General features: G+C 43.7%; 4 protein-coding genes across 6 annotated transcripts; 1 reads left to right on the top strand and 3 right to left on the bottom strand.

Annotated features, from left to right (window-relative positions):
• The first annotated feature begins 1880 nt into the window (after positions 1-1880).
• arl11 (ADP-ribosylation factor-like 11) lies at positions 1881-11207 on the top strand. Of its 3 annotated transcripts, none has more exons than XM_029174417.3 (7): positions 1881-3828; positions 6750-6832; positions 8835-9006; positions 9660-9725; positions 9787-9902; positions 9978-10155; positions 10899-11207. In XM_029174417.3, the coding sequence occupies exons 3-7, from the start codon at positions 8974-8976 to the stop codon at positions 11025-11027; spliced, it is 522 nt and encodes a 173-aa protein (XP_029030250.1). In that variant the 5' UTR covers positions 1881-3828; positions 6750-6832; positions 8835-8973; the 3' UTR covers positions 11028-11207. The 3 variants fall into 3 exon arrangements, with proteins under 3 accessions (XP_029030250.1, XP_029030258.1, XP_055359511.1); XM_029174425.3 differs by lacking the exon at positions 1881-3828 and adding an exon at positions 6421-6547; XM_055503536.1 differs by lacking the exon at positions 1881-3828 and adding an exon at positions 6526-6657.
• Positions 4503-7191, bottom strand: eef1b2 (eukaryotic translation elongation factor 1 beta 2). Its single transcript, XM_029174391.3, has 7 exons — positions 7057-7191; positions 6404-6526; positions 5975-6113; positions 5820-5886; positions 5431-5556; positions 4691-4758; positions 4503-4624 (listed from the first exon to the last, which is right to left on the bottom strand). Exons 1-7 carry the CDS (start codon positions 7134-7136, stop codon positions 4538-4540), a joined length of 690 nt encoding a protein of 229 aa, XP_029030224.1. The 5' UTR covers positions 7137-7191; the 3' UTR covers positions 4503-4537.
• Positions 11208-11822: 615 nt separating the features above from the next.
• Positions 11823-12896, bottom strand: ebpl (EBP like). Its single transcript, XM_029174404.3, has 4 exons — positions 12647-12896; positions 12510-12579; positions 12297-12435; positions 11823-12210 (listed from the first exon to the last, which is right to left on the bottom strand). The coding sequence occupies exons 1-4, from the start codon at positions 12821-12823 to the stop codon at positions 11964-11966; spliced, it is 633 nt and encodes a 210-aa protein (XP_029030237.1). The 5' UTR covers positions 12824-12896; the 3' UTR covers positions 11823-11963.
• Positions 12897-13417: 521 nt separating this feature from the next.
• cavin2b (caveolae associated protein 2b) lies at positions 13418-18049 on the bottom strand. Its single transcript, XM_029174378.3, has 6 exons — positions 17781-18049; positions 17170-17310; positions 16995-17096; positions 15474-15734; positions 15237-15389; positions 13418-15060 (listed from the first exon to the last, which is right to left on the bottom strand). Exons 1-6 carry the CDS (start codon positions 18015-18017, stop codon positions 14731-14733), a joined length of 1224 nt encoding a protein of 407 aa, XP_029030211.1. The 5' UTR covers positions 18018-18049; the 3' UTR covers positions 13418-14730.
• Positions 18050-18203: the final 154 nt, after the last annotated feature.

The raw sequence follows: 18203 nt of genomic DNA, 5'->3' as shown, positions 1-18203 counted from the left end.
CCAGGCTAAAGTGGAGGCTGTCCGTCTCTTCCTGGTGGTGGGGAGTGGAACTGATGCCATAGCAACACATTTGGATTACCTGGGTCACAAATGTTTCTGATTACAGGTGATCAGATTAATTTATTCTTCTAAACGATTTAACCCTTATAAATAACAACATTGAATTGTTAGTTTCTATTGTCATTGACAAACCTCCTCGATGGTCTGCTCCAGCCTTTCTCTGTGATCCGGTGAAAACACCTCCTCCTTCTGAGCCTCCCTCCGCTGCTTCTGCCAGCTCTGCCAGGGCCTCTGGTCTGAGGGAGACCACATGCTGTGGTCTGCATCAGGTCCACACGTTGGAGCTTCACCAATGCAGAGGCCCAGTCCAGGACCACAACGTCTGGGGGGGGAGGAAGAGTCGCTAGGTTTCCTCCTGTTGGACTTTCTGTGAGCCTTCCTGTGAACAGGGGCTGGGGAAGGAGTCCTAGGGGGCAGGCTCTTGGTTTGAGGTAAACATATATGGTCTGAGGGGGCAGCACTGGCCTCCTGCTCCCTGACTGGGGCACCAAGCCTGTCTGTGAATCCCTCTGATGACAGGCTGCCGTCATTGCCTTCCTTCTGTCTGACCAAGTGACAGGACGCGTCATCAGAGCTAAGCGGGTGTTCTCGGGTGCCCAACGACTGGCTGTCTTGATCCGACAAACATACTTCATCAAGCTCTATTCTTGGCTTTGGAGGGATGGAGATGGACTGCAGGTCAGCATGGGAAGGTCTGATGGAGACAAACGGGTCACATCTGATCATTTTAGCCCCATGGCAGTGAGACGGTGGTTACAGGTGTGCTGGTTGCTACCTGGGATCGTTGTAGTGGTCTGGGTGGTGCTGCAGGACGTCCTGCAGGAAACGCTCCAGCAGGGTGATGTTAGTTCTACTACTGCTGGAGAAGGAGCTGATGCTGGAACCTCTGGAGGACGCACGGACTGAGTCCAGGTGTCTGAGGCTAGACAAGTGCTGGAACACATGTGCACTGCTAATGAGTATTAGGCCATGAGGGTGAGGTCACGTTCAGGCATGTGTGTACATTACCTGGTCTAAGTTGTTGTAGAGAACTCTGCAGTAGCCACAGTAACCCTGTCTAGAGGCGTGACGACTCGAGGGACCCGGCTGAGACTCTGCCCACATCCTGTCACTCACAGAACACTGCTATGTAATGCACACCTTGGATGATATGTATACCAACTGTATACTGCTGTATGTACGATCACAGAGTTACAGATTAAGCACATCACAGAGAGCAGCAGTTTATTATGGAGATGCATCATTCTACTACACATTTAGATACTAACTTCTGACCAGCTGACTGTTGTTTTGGAACTAGCGTTAAATCTTTAATTAGTCTAGAAACACCCATAGAAATCATCACAGCTAAACAGTAGCAGCCTAAAGTACCAGGTTTTTCACAGAGCAGTTAGTCCATTGAATTAGTTTAACCTGCTCTATTCATTTAATTAAATCTATAATAAGATCATTTTTCCTATTATAAATCTTGTAAATGAACTTTAAGCAGGTTAAAGTCAAGTAAATTAATGTTTTGTTGTGCTTACTGATGTTTACAGGCTGCAGATGCTGGACTGAGTACAGCCTCGCGTGGACTTCACTGACACTAACTTTACAGTAGATCAACAGTAGTAGTAGTAGTTCTAACAGATGAAGATAATTGACTATTATGACACACACCTGCTGGTGGACTCGGCCTTCCTCTGGTCATCTAAGACAGACACAGCACGGTCAGCGGGTGGAACAGAGACACACATGTTTAGTGTGTTTAAGTTTTTACCTTCATCAGAGGAATCTGACATTTTCCAGTTGGTGTAAAGTCTGAAACACACACACACACACACACACACACACACACACACACACACACACACACACACACACACACACACACACACACACACACACACACAATCGCTTCAGCTTTTAAATCAAATAAATTATCAGCTCTGTTATAAGGGCAATGACGCTATTAATGATAACTCTAAAAAAAATTATATATTGGTAATTAAAAGTAATATTTCATTTCAAGTTTAAGATCTTAGAGAATTCTTAACTTTAAACAATGCGTTTACTTACAGCAGTTAATAAAAACACAAACTCAGACCTGATACCATGACGTTTCACCACCGTTACCTCAATAACCTACACCTACTGTGTCCCACCCTTAGCTTTTATTACTGATTATTTTCTCCTTAGGGTTAGGCTTAGTACAGAGATGTTTCGTCTTGTTCCACAGTGTTAGCCTACCAATAATAATCAATAAATATCATGTCATGGACACTGAAACTCCTATACTCTCCTATACTAGCTTCTCTTTGTTGTTTCCTCGTAAAATCTAGTCCTCCTTACTCACAAGCTCCATCTGGCCTTAAGCACGTCTTAGATCCTTATACTATCAACACAACACTTCACTCTCATTTTCAGTTCTTGCAGTTGTGTTTCTTCCTCTCTTCTCTATCACCCAACTGGTTCAGATGCCCATTGGCCTTGAGTCTAGTTCTGCTGAAGGTTTCTTAGGTTAGGGGGACATTTACTTTCCTATTGTTGCTGTTTCATGAAGATTTAAGCTCATTTATCATGTCATGAATTAAAGAGCTCACTCAAGTGGGACTTAACATTTGAATATAATAAGAATCTGACCTAGAGACAGTGAGGTCAACAAGTCCTCCGTCCAATCACAGCGCTCCATGCTGTAACCAACAGTAACCAGATGAAGCACACAGGTAGAGAGTCCATGAGCCTAAAGACAAACTACAAAGATTACTGACATTAAAAAAAGATCATATTACATTATTACTTATTATGGTGGCTTTATGGCTCAGTTGGTAAAGTGTTGGCTTGGGGAGTGGAACGTCTCAGGTTTAAAACCCACCAGAACACCATGTGTGTTCTTGAGTAAAGACACTTTGCACTAGCCCCCTCCTTACCTCAGGGGATGGGTAAAAATGCTGAGAATAATTTATCCAATGTGGGATCAATAAAGTCAATAATAATTATTCTTTAGTCAAGAAGTAAACTTGATTTAGTTAAATAACCAAAGCACTGCCTTCGTATGTAAGCCAAGCCCAGGTTTATGGTTCATTTAACATAAATTTACACCTCGATTGTAATTAAATGTAATTATGTATAAGTGAATGTAAAACCTTATTTAACCTCGTATGAAGTTTAGATTCCCAATATATCTGCTACAGAAATTCATTTTGCGGTTTAAAAAAAACAATTTCTGACCCCATTGTACAACCGTGTTTATGTTTGATTAGGTCCAGAGGAAAGACGCGCTGTAAAGCAGCGGTGTAGCCACAGGCTTCCAACAACCAACAGGAACAAAGTACTTGATTGTTCGTCTACCATGAAAGAACTGATTGCTCAGGTGTGTTTTATTTCGGTGTCTTGACTTTAGTTTCTATTGTATTGTATTTTAGAATAGAAACAAAAGAAGATACGGTGGGATCAGCGTGGCACTTTGGACTGCAGTGACCAGTAGACGTGAATCCATAGGTGGCGAAGATGTTCTCTGACGGAACGAAACTACTACTGCTCAAAACGGAGCGTTTTGCCAAGTAGCAGATAGCTCAGCTTCAAAGAGGAGAATGATAGAAATGGATGATTCAAATGAAAAAACCACAAGCTCTGAAGCTAAACATCCGCACAGGGAACCAACACTCACCGTGGACCCGCTCACGGTCTCACACCTGTGTCCACCTAACTAACCTCTCTACAGACGCGAGGCTGGAGGATCAACGCGCTTTCCAACTTTCCTCAGACTGGTGGAGCTTCCTGCAGACGGTGAAACGTTTTAACGTTCATACATCTACACGGCTGTTGTGGAGGACCAGAGGAATATTACTCCTTTAAAACGTCTACGTTCGCTTTGACTCGACAGTAGGAACCCGGGGCAAATAGGGGTTGCCATGTCTGGTTCTGCAGCCCAGCATCTCACGCTAACCCACACCAGTGAGGGCGCTACATGAGACAGGCGGCAGGGAGGCAGATACATGTGCGTGCGTTTCTCCAAGTAGGGAGGACCCGCGCGCTGGTGTTAGCCAGTTAGCGTGTAGCATGAACTTAGCCGACCTGCAGCGGCCGCACACAGCCGCTGGCTTACCTCGGGGACCGCTAGAATAAAGAACGCCGGAATGGTTGTTACCTGCTAGTAAACGAAGCCCGGTAGTTTTGTCCCGTTTCAAGATTTTTTTTTCCGCGGCGAACTGCTTCTCTGTTGCTGTTTCCGGTCACACTCTTCTTCTACGTTGAAGGAAGCCAGCGCAGACGCGTAGCAGCCGAAAGGTCACTACAGGAACTGCAACCGGTTTACGGTCCACTTGGACTTTTAGTTTGAAAGTGGTCAGTTACTTCAGGCCAACGCACATTTAACCCATTTGCTACTTCAAATACTTCAGACAAGACATTACTTTACCACAATCCCTCACACAACTTTACCTGGAAATCACTAAAATGTGTTTGTTTTGCACAGCATTTTATTAACAGTGTAGTTTCAGATTTTGTTGAAAGCTGCAACATCCATTGACTGAACAAAGTCCTCAAACGCTGTGATCTTCTCCTCCAGAATGTCTGTACCCACCTGAAAGACGACAACTGTTAGAGCAAGGACATAAACATATGACTTACACACAGAATTTATTCTAACCTTGTCATCTTCAACCACACAGCCGATCTGCAGCTTTTTGATGCCGTACCCCACAGGGACAAATTTGGCTGTAAAAGAGGTGCAGGGCAAAAAGAGGGCATGGATACCAAGCTTACATAAAAAAAAAAAACAAAAAAAAAAACAAACATTTCATTTCCCCAGAGTTTTCAGTTTGTTACGTTTCCATCATTACTTCAGCCGAAAGATGGTATAAAAATCATCATCAACTCTGTAGAACATTACTGTATGGTTCAAACTGCTGCCGCTTGTTCTGACTGATGCTGGGGGACCTTTAATTCCTAGATTCTCCATCCTCTCATCCCAACCAGTTGAGGCAGCCCACCTTATTTTATAAAGTGTCTTCAAATGATTGCTATATTACCTAGTACCTAGGGCGGTGACATATCATAGCTACGATAATACCAGTATGGCTTTTACGAGAGAAATGTCATATTGCAATGTTTATAACAATGCATTTACAAACAAATCTGCAAGAACAAAGCAGCATGTCAGCCACTAAGACTCAACGCGGTGAAGCCAGATGTTTATCAACATTAGGTTGTTTAAAATGCACTGCTCTGTATTTTAGGGTTTACAGCAGACCACAAAATGTGATTGCCACTACTTGGTCATCAATAATGAATGAAAATTATAACTTTGGTGCATGACGCAAGACCAGTATTTTTGTTCTACACTTACGCCTATTCTGAGGGCACATTGCCCACCACTATAATACTCACACTGTCCCCAGACTAGTCCATCCATTTGGATACTGCGAACACATTCCTCCAGCTTGGACATGTCTGTCTCGTCATCCCATGGTTTCACATCCAACAGAATTGAAGATTTGGCAATGAGGGCAGGTTCTGGAAAAGAGAGCACCAATCACATGCCAGTCATCTCAAACAGACGCAGTAGCTGTGTTTGGTTGAGACTCTCATCAGGTCAAAAATAGGTATCCATCAAGCAATCAGCCGAAAGATGGTGATTAGTTCATCATAGAGAGTACAAGCACAAGCCACCAACCTTAGACTTAACATGACCAAAAATGTCTGTCTGGGAAAACTCCCGCATGAAGTAAAATGACTGATCTATATTGTGACAAACATTAATTCTGAAGTCAACATACTCTTTGACTTCTTGGCAGCATATGCTGCCAGACGCTCCTCCTTCAGCTTAGCGGCCTCTGCATCATCCTGTTAGAAGAGAACCACAGCAATTGTAAACATGTTGAATTACAGCTGTGATAATCAATCATCATCTATCATCCATGACCATAGTTACCTCATCATCGGAGCCAAACAGGTCAAAGTCATCGTCGTCATCTTCATCTTTAGCTTTAGAGGCAGGGACGGAGGCAGAGGTGGCATCAGCTACACCTGCTGGACCGTACTGACCCAGAGGTTTCTTCACACCTGGCAGACTGACAGGACACAAGGCAGGGTTTACAAACAGCCCACACAGACATCCGCTAGACCAGGGGTGTCAAACTGATGCTATCAAGGGCCGCTGCCCTGCTCGTTTTCCACCTCTCCCTGCCCCAGCACCTACTAATTACCTTGACAATGTGTGTTCAGTCAATGACAAGCTGGAAAAGCCAACTGAGACCTGATCAAGGTAATCAGCAGAGAGCTGGAAAACCAGCAGGGACACCGGCCCTCGAGGACCGGAGCTTGACACGTGTACGCTAGACCATGAAGTCACCACACCCACCTGTTCTTTTGGTCCTGGTAAGACTTGATGTGATTGTACCAGCGAAGCGCATGGCACAGGTCAGCAGAGGGGGGTTTGGAGATGGCCTCAAAGACAGCGACATCAGCCTGGGACGGGACGAACCTAGGGCCAAAAATACGTCGGGTAAATGTGGCTACTGCAAAAAAGAGTCGGGGTTCTGTACAGATCTGTGAAGCTGCAAGTGAAAAAACTTAAAGCAGATGAAGTCTTCAGATTACCACGAGGCAGCAACAGTACATGCTACGCACATTTTATTAAGGACATAAACTAACTAAATATCACGTCATTAGCCACTAACAAACCCCTATTCTCTATTTTGCTGTAGAACTCCATGGGGGTACGACGGACAACCGCTGCAGTGAATCACATGTAAGGAAGTCGTTAGCATGCTAGCACCGTGTGGCTAAGGTGAGCAGCGCTTCTTACCAATGGACTCAAGCTAACGCTTCTTCCCAACGACCCGGTAGCTCTCATGCAGGACACCTCGGGGCATTTCGTGGATTCGTGTCGGCATTAGCCTGATACTTGGTTAACAGCCTGTCTGCTATGTACCGACCGTGGAGCCAAGATGGCGACGGTGAACTGAACCGGCTTCATGTGTACGTGTCTACGCGTGTTTGCGGGTTACTGACCCCTCGATGTAGCTGCGCTCAGAGAGGAAGTCGTTTAGTACAACAAGGCCGGAGGTGGACTTCAGATCACCAAAACCCATCGTGAAGACAAACTGACACGTAAAGCAGAAAACAGGAGGAGGGAGGAAAGGGACGATGAACGCGACTACAGCCACTTTTATACAAGCGTGTCACGCCCCGCCTCCATCTGCCGACGCCTCCTCCTTCCCGCTTCTCCAAGAACAGACCGACACCGGAAATGGAACCACGGAGGAGTAACGGCCGCACAAAGCTAAACTCACACAATGGGGCCTTACGGTGGATTACAAAACAGCACGATTAAGGAATATCATTAAATTTGTTTCTATTTGTATTTAGTTACTGGCCCACAGTCCAGCATAGCGGGTGGCGGGGTTCAGTTGAGGAGGAGACATGGGAAATAAATAATTTCTACTATTCAGTTAAATTGTTGTTCTCAAACAAGTAGAAAATTTAAATGATAGTTAAAAACTTTTGTGTTATTGGAACTTGATGGGAGGACGTAGAATTAATGTTAAGTGGAGGAGGAATGAAACCACAGAGAGAGAAGGATGAAAATGCTCTGACTGGTCAGCAGATGCAGGACATGTTGCTTATAAGGCAAGGATTCAAGCAAATTATCTATAGCAATAATAAAAATATAAAATAAAATAAAATAAAAGGCTTTTATGTAACAAATGAGAGGCGTGACAGCTTTTATGTAACAGGGTGGAATTATGAAACAAAAGTGTGGAAGAGTGTGGAGCCAAAACGAAGCCATACATTTAGTCAATTCCAATAATCAAATAGCAAAGAAAATATTTAACGTGAAACAATGGTATTCAAAAAATGAATCCTAAATACAATATGACAACAAAAAACATTTTGTCATTCATGTCTTTGAGTTTCAAGTCTTAATTTTTCACTTTCACATGTATTTGTTTCTTTGTATGTTTGTTTTTTTTATCAGTTTCAGACTCTTGGGTTGGTTCTGGTGTACTGTAGGTGTGGCATTAACATTCTGTTACTGAGTCTAAAGTAATTTGCTTTGTCAATTGACAAAAGCCATTATCCTTAAAATTAAAAATTAAATTCCTAAAACTTAATAAGTTCCAAAGACATTTAAAGGTAAATGAAAATGTCCCCATAATTCAAAAACACTCCAGCCACCACAAACTGTCCTACAATGAGGATCATATCTACAGGAGGTTACCACATTTAAAAGAGTGCATTCCAAAGCTGAGGTACAGAAGTGAACCAGTGCATTAAGCTGAACCGAAGCCCAGCCCCCTCTGTTCCACTGCACTAGGTTCAATCTCCCATGTTAGAGTTAGGACACAGCATTCGTGATGTCATTTTATTCTTTAACAAAACAAACAGGAGCATCTACAATTTAATGTCTGTGAAACTTTCCAACTTTTTCACATGGAAATTCCTAAAAAAAAACATCTGCACTAAAATTTAAGTTCTGATGTCCAAACTCTTCAGATATCTGTATCATGTATTTTATGACAGTAACATTAGTGAATACAGCCTGGTCATTCAACACATTTAGCATATTATGCAACTGGGACAGAGGGAACACAAACATACACCTACAGTATTGCTTTTCTTCTTCTCTTGTTCATTGATGAATGCAAATGTTGCTGACATTACATCATTGCTGATACCAACAGCTATAAATGTAAATGTGCCAAGGTCATGACGATGATGAGTTCTGACCGACATGTTCCGTTGGAATGGTTGAATCTTACTTTTTCCTGTTATCTATTGTTTCCTAGTGGGTTAACTTGCTACACTTTGGATCTGAAAGAAAGAAAATGTTGCCAGACCTGAACAGTTACATAACAGCGCTGAGGCGGGGCGGACTGGTTGGATTGAGATGGAGCGAGTTCAGATCAGTCACACTCAGGCTGAGTGATGGGTCAAGCTCATGTCTCCCATGCTCCCAAGGTAAAGAAAATCTTTTTTTGGTTTTATGTAATGACAATAAATACAACCATTGAAATAAAGTGGTGTCCAAACGTTTGACTGATTGTGTAGAAGTAGCAGTTGAACCTGAGGCCAACATTCATTTATCAAGAGTAACTGTCTGATTCAATATTTAATAGTATATATGGGAAAATATAAAAATCTGTGTAATCTGAAATTAGTTACAGAACATCCAGGATTTCTGTCTTTTAAACAAGTTTAGAGTTTCCCTAGGTTTCATAGTTGAACATAACTGTCATCTGCATAGCAATAACATTTCACTGTTTCCCAATATTACCTGCCTAGCTTGAAAGGTATTGGACCAAGCACAGAACCATACAGAACTCTAAAGAAAGCTAACTGTTGTTGATATAAAACGTTTATCGTTAATGTGAACAAACTGGAGTCTGTTTAATTAGATAGACCTAAACCATTCAGTGATCTTGCTTTTGATCCAGAGGCTTCGGTCACTGTGATCACTGTGAGTAGAATGTGGAATGGAAGGATGTGTTTATAGTTAATAAGAGTGGTCATGATAAGAACATGATTTATTTATACTGGACAAAATAAAGTGACCAGTCTACTTTTCAGTGTAACATGTCCCTAAAACATGCCTCTGACCTGTGATGACCCAGGTTGTCCTCATGGGTCTGGATTCATCAGGAAAGACTACGTTGCTGGCTCATCTATTAAGAGGACAGGTAGGTGGACACGTCTACCTGCTGTCATCACTGTCCAGACTGACTCCCTCTGATTCTGCAGGTGGCGGATACGTCTCCAACCATTGGTTTCAATGTGGGGACTCTGAACCTGGACAAGAACCTATCTCTGACTTTGTGGGACGTGGGGGGACAGAAGGGCATGAGGCCCAACTGGACGTAGGAACAAAGTCTGCCCCATCACCACAAACTACAAACTAGAACCAGGTTCTAACACTTTCTCTTGTTCTTCAGGTTTTACCTGGACGACTGTAAGGCCTTGGTCTTTGTAGTGGACAGCAACGACCCGGGTCGTCTCCCTGAGGCCCAAAACGCCCTGAAAAAGGTTCTGAGTGACGAGAGGCTTCGAGATGTACCTCTGATGGTTTTGGCCAACAAGAATGACTTGCCCAGTGCCCTTAGCATCGAGGAGGTACTGTAACGGAAAAAATGTTCCTTTCTTATCCTGTACTGTTTTTATACAGTTTGTGCCTTGTTGTGTTAAGATTGCATATTACTTATATGTGCAATTCATCAGGTTTATGTATCTGACTGATCGCTTAGACTGATTATGATTCATAGTTGTCTGTGCCTGGCACTCCTGGGAACTGGCTCCTATCTGACTCTTCAAAAATGAGGACAAGGAGTTCTTTCTTTTTGTTGCTTAACACTACTGCTCTACAGGTGGTAGAATGTAAACATCTCCACACACAGCGATAGAGATGAGGTGGTAACATGCAATTTGATTGGACCAAAGAGACATTCCACCCTTTCAGGGAAAGGGACAAAAGGCACGAGTCAACTTGAGGATTTCAGGATCTTTTGTTTCTGGCTTATGTCTACTACATATGTTGGCTCTATCAGGCCTTTCACCGCAATCGCCCCGTTATATCTGTTGCAGTAGATGTCATGTTCATTTTATGGTCATGTCACTTCGTTGTGTGGGTTAGTAGTTGCACTCGCTAAGTTTCTTTGTTTATTTTGTTGGTCCTTCATTTGTTCCTGCAGTCAGTTGTTTTCTTATTTTGCCTGTTGTGGTCCTGTTCATGCTTTATCCTGCGCTGCCGTGTCTGTGCTTTCTGATTTAATTTGATGGTTTGTGGTTTGCATTGTAAAGCTAGTGTTCTGTAAAATAGAGCCTCTCCTTCACCCTCTGTCTTTCTCCCCCCCCCTCAGATTTCCACCCAACTGAACCTCCCCAGCTACAGCAAGCGGTCATGGGAGATCCAGGCCTGCAGCGCCCTGAAGGGACTTGGCCTCCAGCAGGCCTTCCTGTCAGTCTGCACCATGATCAAGAAGGGCTGACCGAGATGTGGATGTGTTCTGATGGAGCCTCCAACACCACATAATCACTACATGATTTCAGGTGACAAATGAATCAGAAATCTAACGGTAAGACACTAAAAACAGAAGGAATAAAACATCAGGAATAAAGGCATAAAGTATCAATACTAGAAGAGATGCTTAAAAAATAAAATATGATAATACATCCAAACCTGAATTTCAATCATATCACATTTCAGATCACTTACTAATAATACTAATTATTAATTAATGATTTTCTAGTATTAGAAAAAGGTTTTTTAATTTAAGTTTGTGTTTACAGTTGCCGTTTTAATTCATCCTCAATGCCAAAAAGATTTATTTTGAGTAACTCATATTTTCTTAATCGATGCTTTCAATGACAAATAAAATTCTAATTTATTTCTTGTGTTCCGGTTAAAATGGTAGATCAATACATATGAGCTGAGCACAAACACAGAGTTGCTGATTCCAGTCTCTTTAATATCTTTTGGGCCAATCGATCTGTAATGTCAACTGTAATGTCACAAATGTGTGACATTGATGAAATAAATAATAAATGCACTTTAATCATCTTAAAATAAGATGGTTTACTAGTTCTGTCTAATTTAAAGCATCACATACAGTGCCTCTATCCACTTTGTGGTTTACGTACATTAGAAGGTTAATTGAAGGTGACCAGGGGCAAATAATGCTGCTTGGAGATGTAATGAGGCTGTGAAACATGTGTTCAGGTAATCTTTTCTTCTGCAATATTCCAAATTCATTAAAAGGGCTGAAGCCTTTTGTTAAGCAATAAAAACATGTTTGTTTTTCAAAAGTATCATGTTTCATATTTATTTCACAACTGCTGATTCACACCACCAATTGTACAAATGATATGAACTTTTATTTAGGCTATTCAATGCAGAACTTTTCTTTCATATGCAAAACTATATGTTATGTCATTTTTTTGGTTGCAACTCTTTGGTCTCTGAACGTGTGCATGGTCCTCAGGCAGAACCAGGACTGGACTAGCAGCAGTGCAGGAATGAGGACCCAGAGCCCGTTAAACAACACCAGGTAGACCCACAGGTAGAGCCAGTGTGACGTGTTGAGGTGGGGACTGCCCATAAGCCATTCAGGACAGAAGGTCATCCATCCTCCATACAGCTCACACACTGACAGAGCGATCTGGACGAAGTGTCTGGAACACGTGTAGGACGTAGACAAGCCGTTTATGCGTACGGAATAAGCTTTGAACCAAGACAGGCCCGAGCATTCGTATAGTACCTGTAGTATTTGTCATTCAGCACCGCATGTATGAGGACGACTCCGAGCAGAGAGCCGAGGGCGACGGTCAGGATTTCTACGGAGACGATGGACGGGTCAGAGCCGAGCCAGCGGCTGTCGGCCCGGCTGTACTCCTTCCCTGCACACAGCGCAGGAGAAACCTGTTGATGGCGGTCAAGTGGACGTGGGCTTCACTGATCACTTTAAACTCACAGAGGTCGGCGAGCGGCCCTTCAGACGTCTCTACTGTCCCGACCAGAGACATGTAAACAAACGGACCCTCCTGGAAACACAATGCAATAAACACTTAAAGGCCAGGAGGCGCTAATGTGCACGCGAGGGGTCGTTACCAGCGTCAGGTGGACAATGACGTCATAATACAACCACAGCAGGAGCCGTCTGTCCTCAGCGGAGCTCTGGCCGCCAAACCTCTGCGTTAGCATAAAAGCAGCTAGCATCTGGAGGCCACATGCTAACAGAGAGCAGGCTGAGACCAGAGACAAGCTGCGGGGCACTAGAGACTCCATCCTCGCCACTACAGCACTATTTCAAACGGTACAAGTGGAAGTTAGTAAAAAGGTTCTCTCGTGTACTATCATTAACAACCTGAGACTGTGGACTGACATCTCAGGCACCACCCCTGCACTCCCTCGGTTGGCTGACAGTCTGACGGCCACGCCCCCCTTAGACCTCCCATTGGCTGCTGTTGGACACCACTCCACTAGCGCCGCCCTGTCAGAGATCATAGGCCGGAGTTGTCTGCTCCACGTCTCTGCTTGTCTCTGCTTTCAGGTAACCGACAAACCTGAAGATGATGGTGTTGTCTCTCACTGCAACCATCAACCGACCTGTCATCTGATGTGATCACAAAGGCGACTGACTAAGAGCAGCTTTTATATTTTAAAACCTTTTTAAGAAGTTTTTAAACAAGATTAAAGTTTCATAGATTTTACTTTTGTTTAAAGTGAAATAAGATAACATGCAGCATAACGTATTAATTAATATAATTAAATGTAAGAGACTTTTACTAATTTCCTTTTCACTTGTTTAATAAATGAATGTTTTAGCTTTTGGAGCTAAACGGCCTTGTACAAAATGTGGAAAAAACACAAAAACAGCTGTTGTGGTTTTATAGTCTAGATTTATTTCATCAATGTGCAGCTATACTTACCTGTTTGATAACAGAATCCAAACAGGAAGTGATCTTTGGCAGCAGGAGTTTTGTGTTCAGTAAAATACAAATCAAAGTTCAGTTACATGTGTATATATATATATAATCAGGGTGCTTCTAACATCATGGATACAATCTAATCTCTGGCAACTAGAAGGATAAAACAGATAATCCAAATAAGTAATAATAATTGAAAATCTGTTTTTCAGATAGAACTAAGGAGAATGTCAGGATATCAAAAATATCAGGTAAATGATACACAGAAGCATCAGGCGAACATTAGGGAATGCAGGGATCAAAGATCCGTAGAAAAACAAGGGAATCATTATCATCAGGGGATAAACTTCAGTAAAACGTCAGAGGAACCTTTAGGGGATATAAGAGAGACCCTAGTGTTTATGTGACACAAAGAATTAATGAAAGTTAATGAAATAATAATAGCAATAACAGGATCACAAAATATAATTGCGTAACCGACTGGTTATCAAACAGATACGATTTAGGAAACTGACTGATGTTAAAGCAAATGTTCTATATCACTTGATGAAACTAAAGGCAGAACACAGGAATGTAAGAGGAACCTTGTGTTTGGGGCAACTCTGGACCCTCATCAGAACATTAAGGAAGCCACTGGAATCAGAGAAAATCTAGGAATCCAAGGAATTAATCTGGAGTGTTGTAGGAATGTTTTAAAAAGATTTTCTGTTTAGCACCACGTTCTGTGTTAGAACCTTGATGATTCACAGCTGGAGATTGCACTAATGTTACAGATGAACCCATGATCAAAGTTTTACATTTTTGAATTGAATGAATATTGAAGAAAATAAAAACAATGATGGTTGTTAGATAAGGTTCATGTAAATATCAGCTTAGGTCACTGATTTCATAAGTGGAGGCCTAGCAATACAAGTATCTATGATTACAAACGTGGGACCAAGTCCTACACTTTAAAAGCAGGAAGCTGAGCTTAGCATAGATGCTGTAACACTGGGACTCACATGGGTACAGTATATTTCAGAATTTCATTACTTAGACTCTGGACTTTATGAACCATAAGAAACGTATATTTAACTTGTTCCTAATGATAAAGGATGGGTTGAGTAGGAAAAACCTCAGGAAGGAAGGAGAACTTCCTGTGAGTTTGGACTTTGGCTCCAGTCTTCCAGCCACGCTGAGCTGAGCCCTCTGCTTCTCGCAAACAAACATAAGATGATGTAACTAAAAAACCTGACTTTCAGAGGGAGCAGCCATTTTACTAGGTGCTTAGGGTGCTTTGGGTTCCTCATCCTTCTCAGCCTGAGGCAGTGTGGAAGACAGAGCATATTCCTGACTAACCCCCTCTGACACCACTGACAGATCCACCTCCTCCACACCTGAAGCCTCTGCTGCATCTATGTTCTCATCCAAATCTTTCTCCTGACTTTTCACCAAATCCTCCTGCTCGCTCGGGGCCAGCTGGGCATGGACCTCAGTGAAGGGAACCTCCAGCTCGGTGCTGTCCAGTGGGGACACCCGGACCTCGGCCTCCGTGGTGAACGACTCCACAATCTGAGACGAGGTCTCTGCAGGCTGAGATTCAGAGCTGCTGCGATTCTGAGAGCACAAACAGAGGAAGAGGGGACATTGTTGTTAACTCTAACGGAACTCAGTGGTGTGGATGCTTGAACCACACTGAGGAGATCTTTTCTTGATCTAGACCAAATGCAAGGAAGCTGCAGGGCAAACATAAAGAAGTCTATAAACCAAAAATTAATGAGAGTTTGCAGAACCTTCCTGAGGTTGAAGGTCAAAGGTGCAACTTTTAGGCTGGAGGTTTTCTGTTTGATCTTCTCCCGTTGTTCGACAGAAACAATCTTTGTTCCAATCTTTGTCATTTTCTTCTCTATGTTTTGCCTGGAAAAGGCCTTCTTCAGACTGTCGACCTGCAGAGAAAACAACAGTCTGAATGGTTTAACCCCCAGGTCCAACGTGCGCCGCCTTTCTCAGCACCTGTCTGTGCTTCATACCTTCTTCAGGCTTGATCGTTTCAGCTTCTCGGCTCTGGACTTTTCCATGTTCTCCAAATCGTGAGGCCACGGTTCCTCGTCATCGAGTTCTGCCTCCAGACCTACATCCTCGTCAGAGGATAAGTCGATGGTGTGGAGCCCACCCTCCTGGGAACGGTTCCCCTCCTCATCCACCAGTTCATCACTTTCCCTCAAAAGCTCATCCCGAGGGAAAGGAGGTGGATCCTTCACGAAAACGCTGGTGGGAATCTCGTTCTCCTCCTGCAGTGCAGAAAAGCAGAACCATATGAACTTTTAGACACTGAGGGAGAAACCCCGAAAGGAATGAAAGCTTGGTTCCAGGATCCTGGTGTAAACCTAAAAGGAAGCCACATATAGGACCTCAGTAACATCAGTGGAATCATTAGATAATGATCAGTGCATATGTAGCTAAACCAAATCAACAGGAGGCTCTGAAGAAGAACAGACAGAAGATGAGATGGAAGCTGAAACATACCACAGAAGAAGCAGGAATGAAGGAGACAAGATGCTACAAACACATAGTAGGTAGCTGCTGGAATCACATCAAACATCTAACTGATAAGTCTGTTATCAATTTTAAAGACACTGCTGCTGTTTAAGTTCATCGGCAGTGCCAGTACTTCAGTAATCACTGTGTTGTGCTAGGTCTGCTCACTGTAACCATGACGACTGGACTACATCATGTGCCTGTGTTTTTAGTGAAGTTCTTCCAGATGACTTCCTGTAGCAGCCGATGCCCAAATAAGGTCGGAGAACCATGACAGAGGTTTGGTTAAAAATAGCAAAGTGGCTCTTAAACACCTTAGTGAGTCCAGTGAGTCCAGTACCTTCCTGTGGTCCTGGTCCTAGTCCTGGTTCTGCTAGAGCAGATGATTTAGTCTCAGTTTCTCTATTTATTGATTAAGGCTATAATCTCAGTTATCTCTTAGCTCTTACTGTAGATGTTTGTCTGTGTGAAACATAGAATAAGGTGAACAAAGCAAGAAAAGGGAGAAAAGCACAGTCCTGCTGTTTCCAGCTCATCAGCACCCGTCCAGAAGCCAGGCTCATAAAACGCAGTGGCCTTAGGTGCTGACGTGACGTGTCCACTGTGAAATATTTCACTGCTGGTGTGAGTTCATGTGGGGAAACCAGGAGGATTTGATCCGTTTAATAAAGACGTGACCTGGACCCTGAAGTCTGAGCAGATCCTCAGTGGATGAGTCCACAGCGACAGGAGGCTGAGGAGTAGGCTGAGTGTAGCTTGTCTCACACATCAGATGGATGAAGCAGCTTACAGGTTGCAGGTAATTAGTGATAAATGAGTGTTACAACAACACAAACACTCCAAATTCCAGACAGCTGTGTCTCCGGCGTTCACTCACACATCTGAAGGATTTGTTATTACAATAGATGATGGTAATAAGTCTAGAGGAGCCACTGGTGAGTAAACCTACTGGAAACCAGCCGAGCTAAAGTTTGTGTTCTTGTTTGCTGACCTCTGACCCTGGTCACACTCACCTGGAAGATCAGGACCTTGAAGTTGTTCCTACTGACCAGGTGGGCGTGGTTCGCCTCCAGCTTCTTCACCTGTGCCCCCTGAGTCTCCATCTTCTCACGCACCTAAACCATAAAGACAGCTTTAGAGCTGGACGTGTGGGCGGCGGCCTGCTGTGCTCGCCGGCCAGTGACCCACCTCCTTCATGGTGACGGACAGCTTGCGGCTCTTGTCCAGCAGTTTGCTGACTGTGTTCGAGGTGTGACTGTGACTCTTGGACAGTTTGGTCATATCAGCCTGGATCCCTCTGATCACGCCATCCATCTGCACCTGGTGCATCTGAAAAGCAGGCAAAGCACAGAAAATCCATAAGTATGTATTTAAAATGGCAGATTGGAAAACAGGATGCACAGACCAGATGATATAATATCTGGGGATTAGTTGAAATAGATAAGTGAATGGAACCGTAGTTCAACTGCTTCTGTCTGACACCAACAAGTTGTGACGTGTTCTAACGAGGACGATACTGATCCGCAGCTCGGCTCCAACGTCTCCTTAGCTTTTAGGAACAGAGCAGTTTCTGTTTTAACTGCCAAACTGCACCAGTTTAGTGTTATCAATATAATCTTTTCTCACTCTCTCCCATTGGATCAGATAATACACTAAGGACATATATAGCATATTTGTGTGACTGCACAGACAAACAACAGGCCCGTCTTCGCTGGGAGGCCCAGCTCGGCGCCGAGTGCCGTCAGCTGATTACAGCGGGTTGGACCTCTGTGGTGGGTTGAGCCCGACCCGTGACTCACCTCCATCTTATGCTGGTTCTCCTGCACAATGTCCAACATATTGACTAGTTTGTCCAGCAGAGTGAGCACTGTGATGGCGTTGACAGGTCCCTGACTGAGCTTCTCTGGGTCCAGTCCAGACAGGGGGGACGAGGGTGAGGCCTGGTTATCATCCTGCTGCTCCGTCTGGTCCTGTTGGTCCTGGTTCTGGGTGGGGACCAGCAGATCCTGGGTCTCGTGGGTCTCAGTTGTCACCATAGTGGATCTTTTGAATAGACTGGAGGGCTGAGCCTCACCCTGTGTCTGTATGTGAGTCTCCCTGAGCTCTCATTGGTTGGCTCAGGAACTTTCCAAATACTTTCCCAACAGGCCTCATGTTTAACCCTTTCCTCCCACCCTAAAGCCTCTAAAGCACCTTTGACCTGCTTCCCTGGTGCCGGCATG

Source organism: Betta splendens, chromosome 2 (assembly GCF_900634795.4).
Source record: "Betta splendens chromosome 2, fBetSpl5.4, whole genome shotgun sequence".
In the NCBI taxonomy this organism is placed as follows: domain Eukaryota; kingdom Metazoa; phylum Chordata; class Actinopteri; order Anabantiformes; family Osphronemidae; genus Betta; species Betta splendens.
Note: the sequence above shows the minus strand (reverse complement) of the source record. Positions and strands in the feature narration are given on the sequence as shown.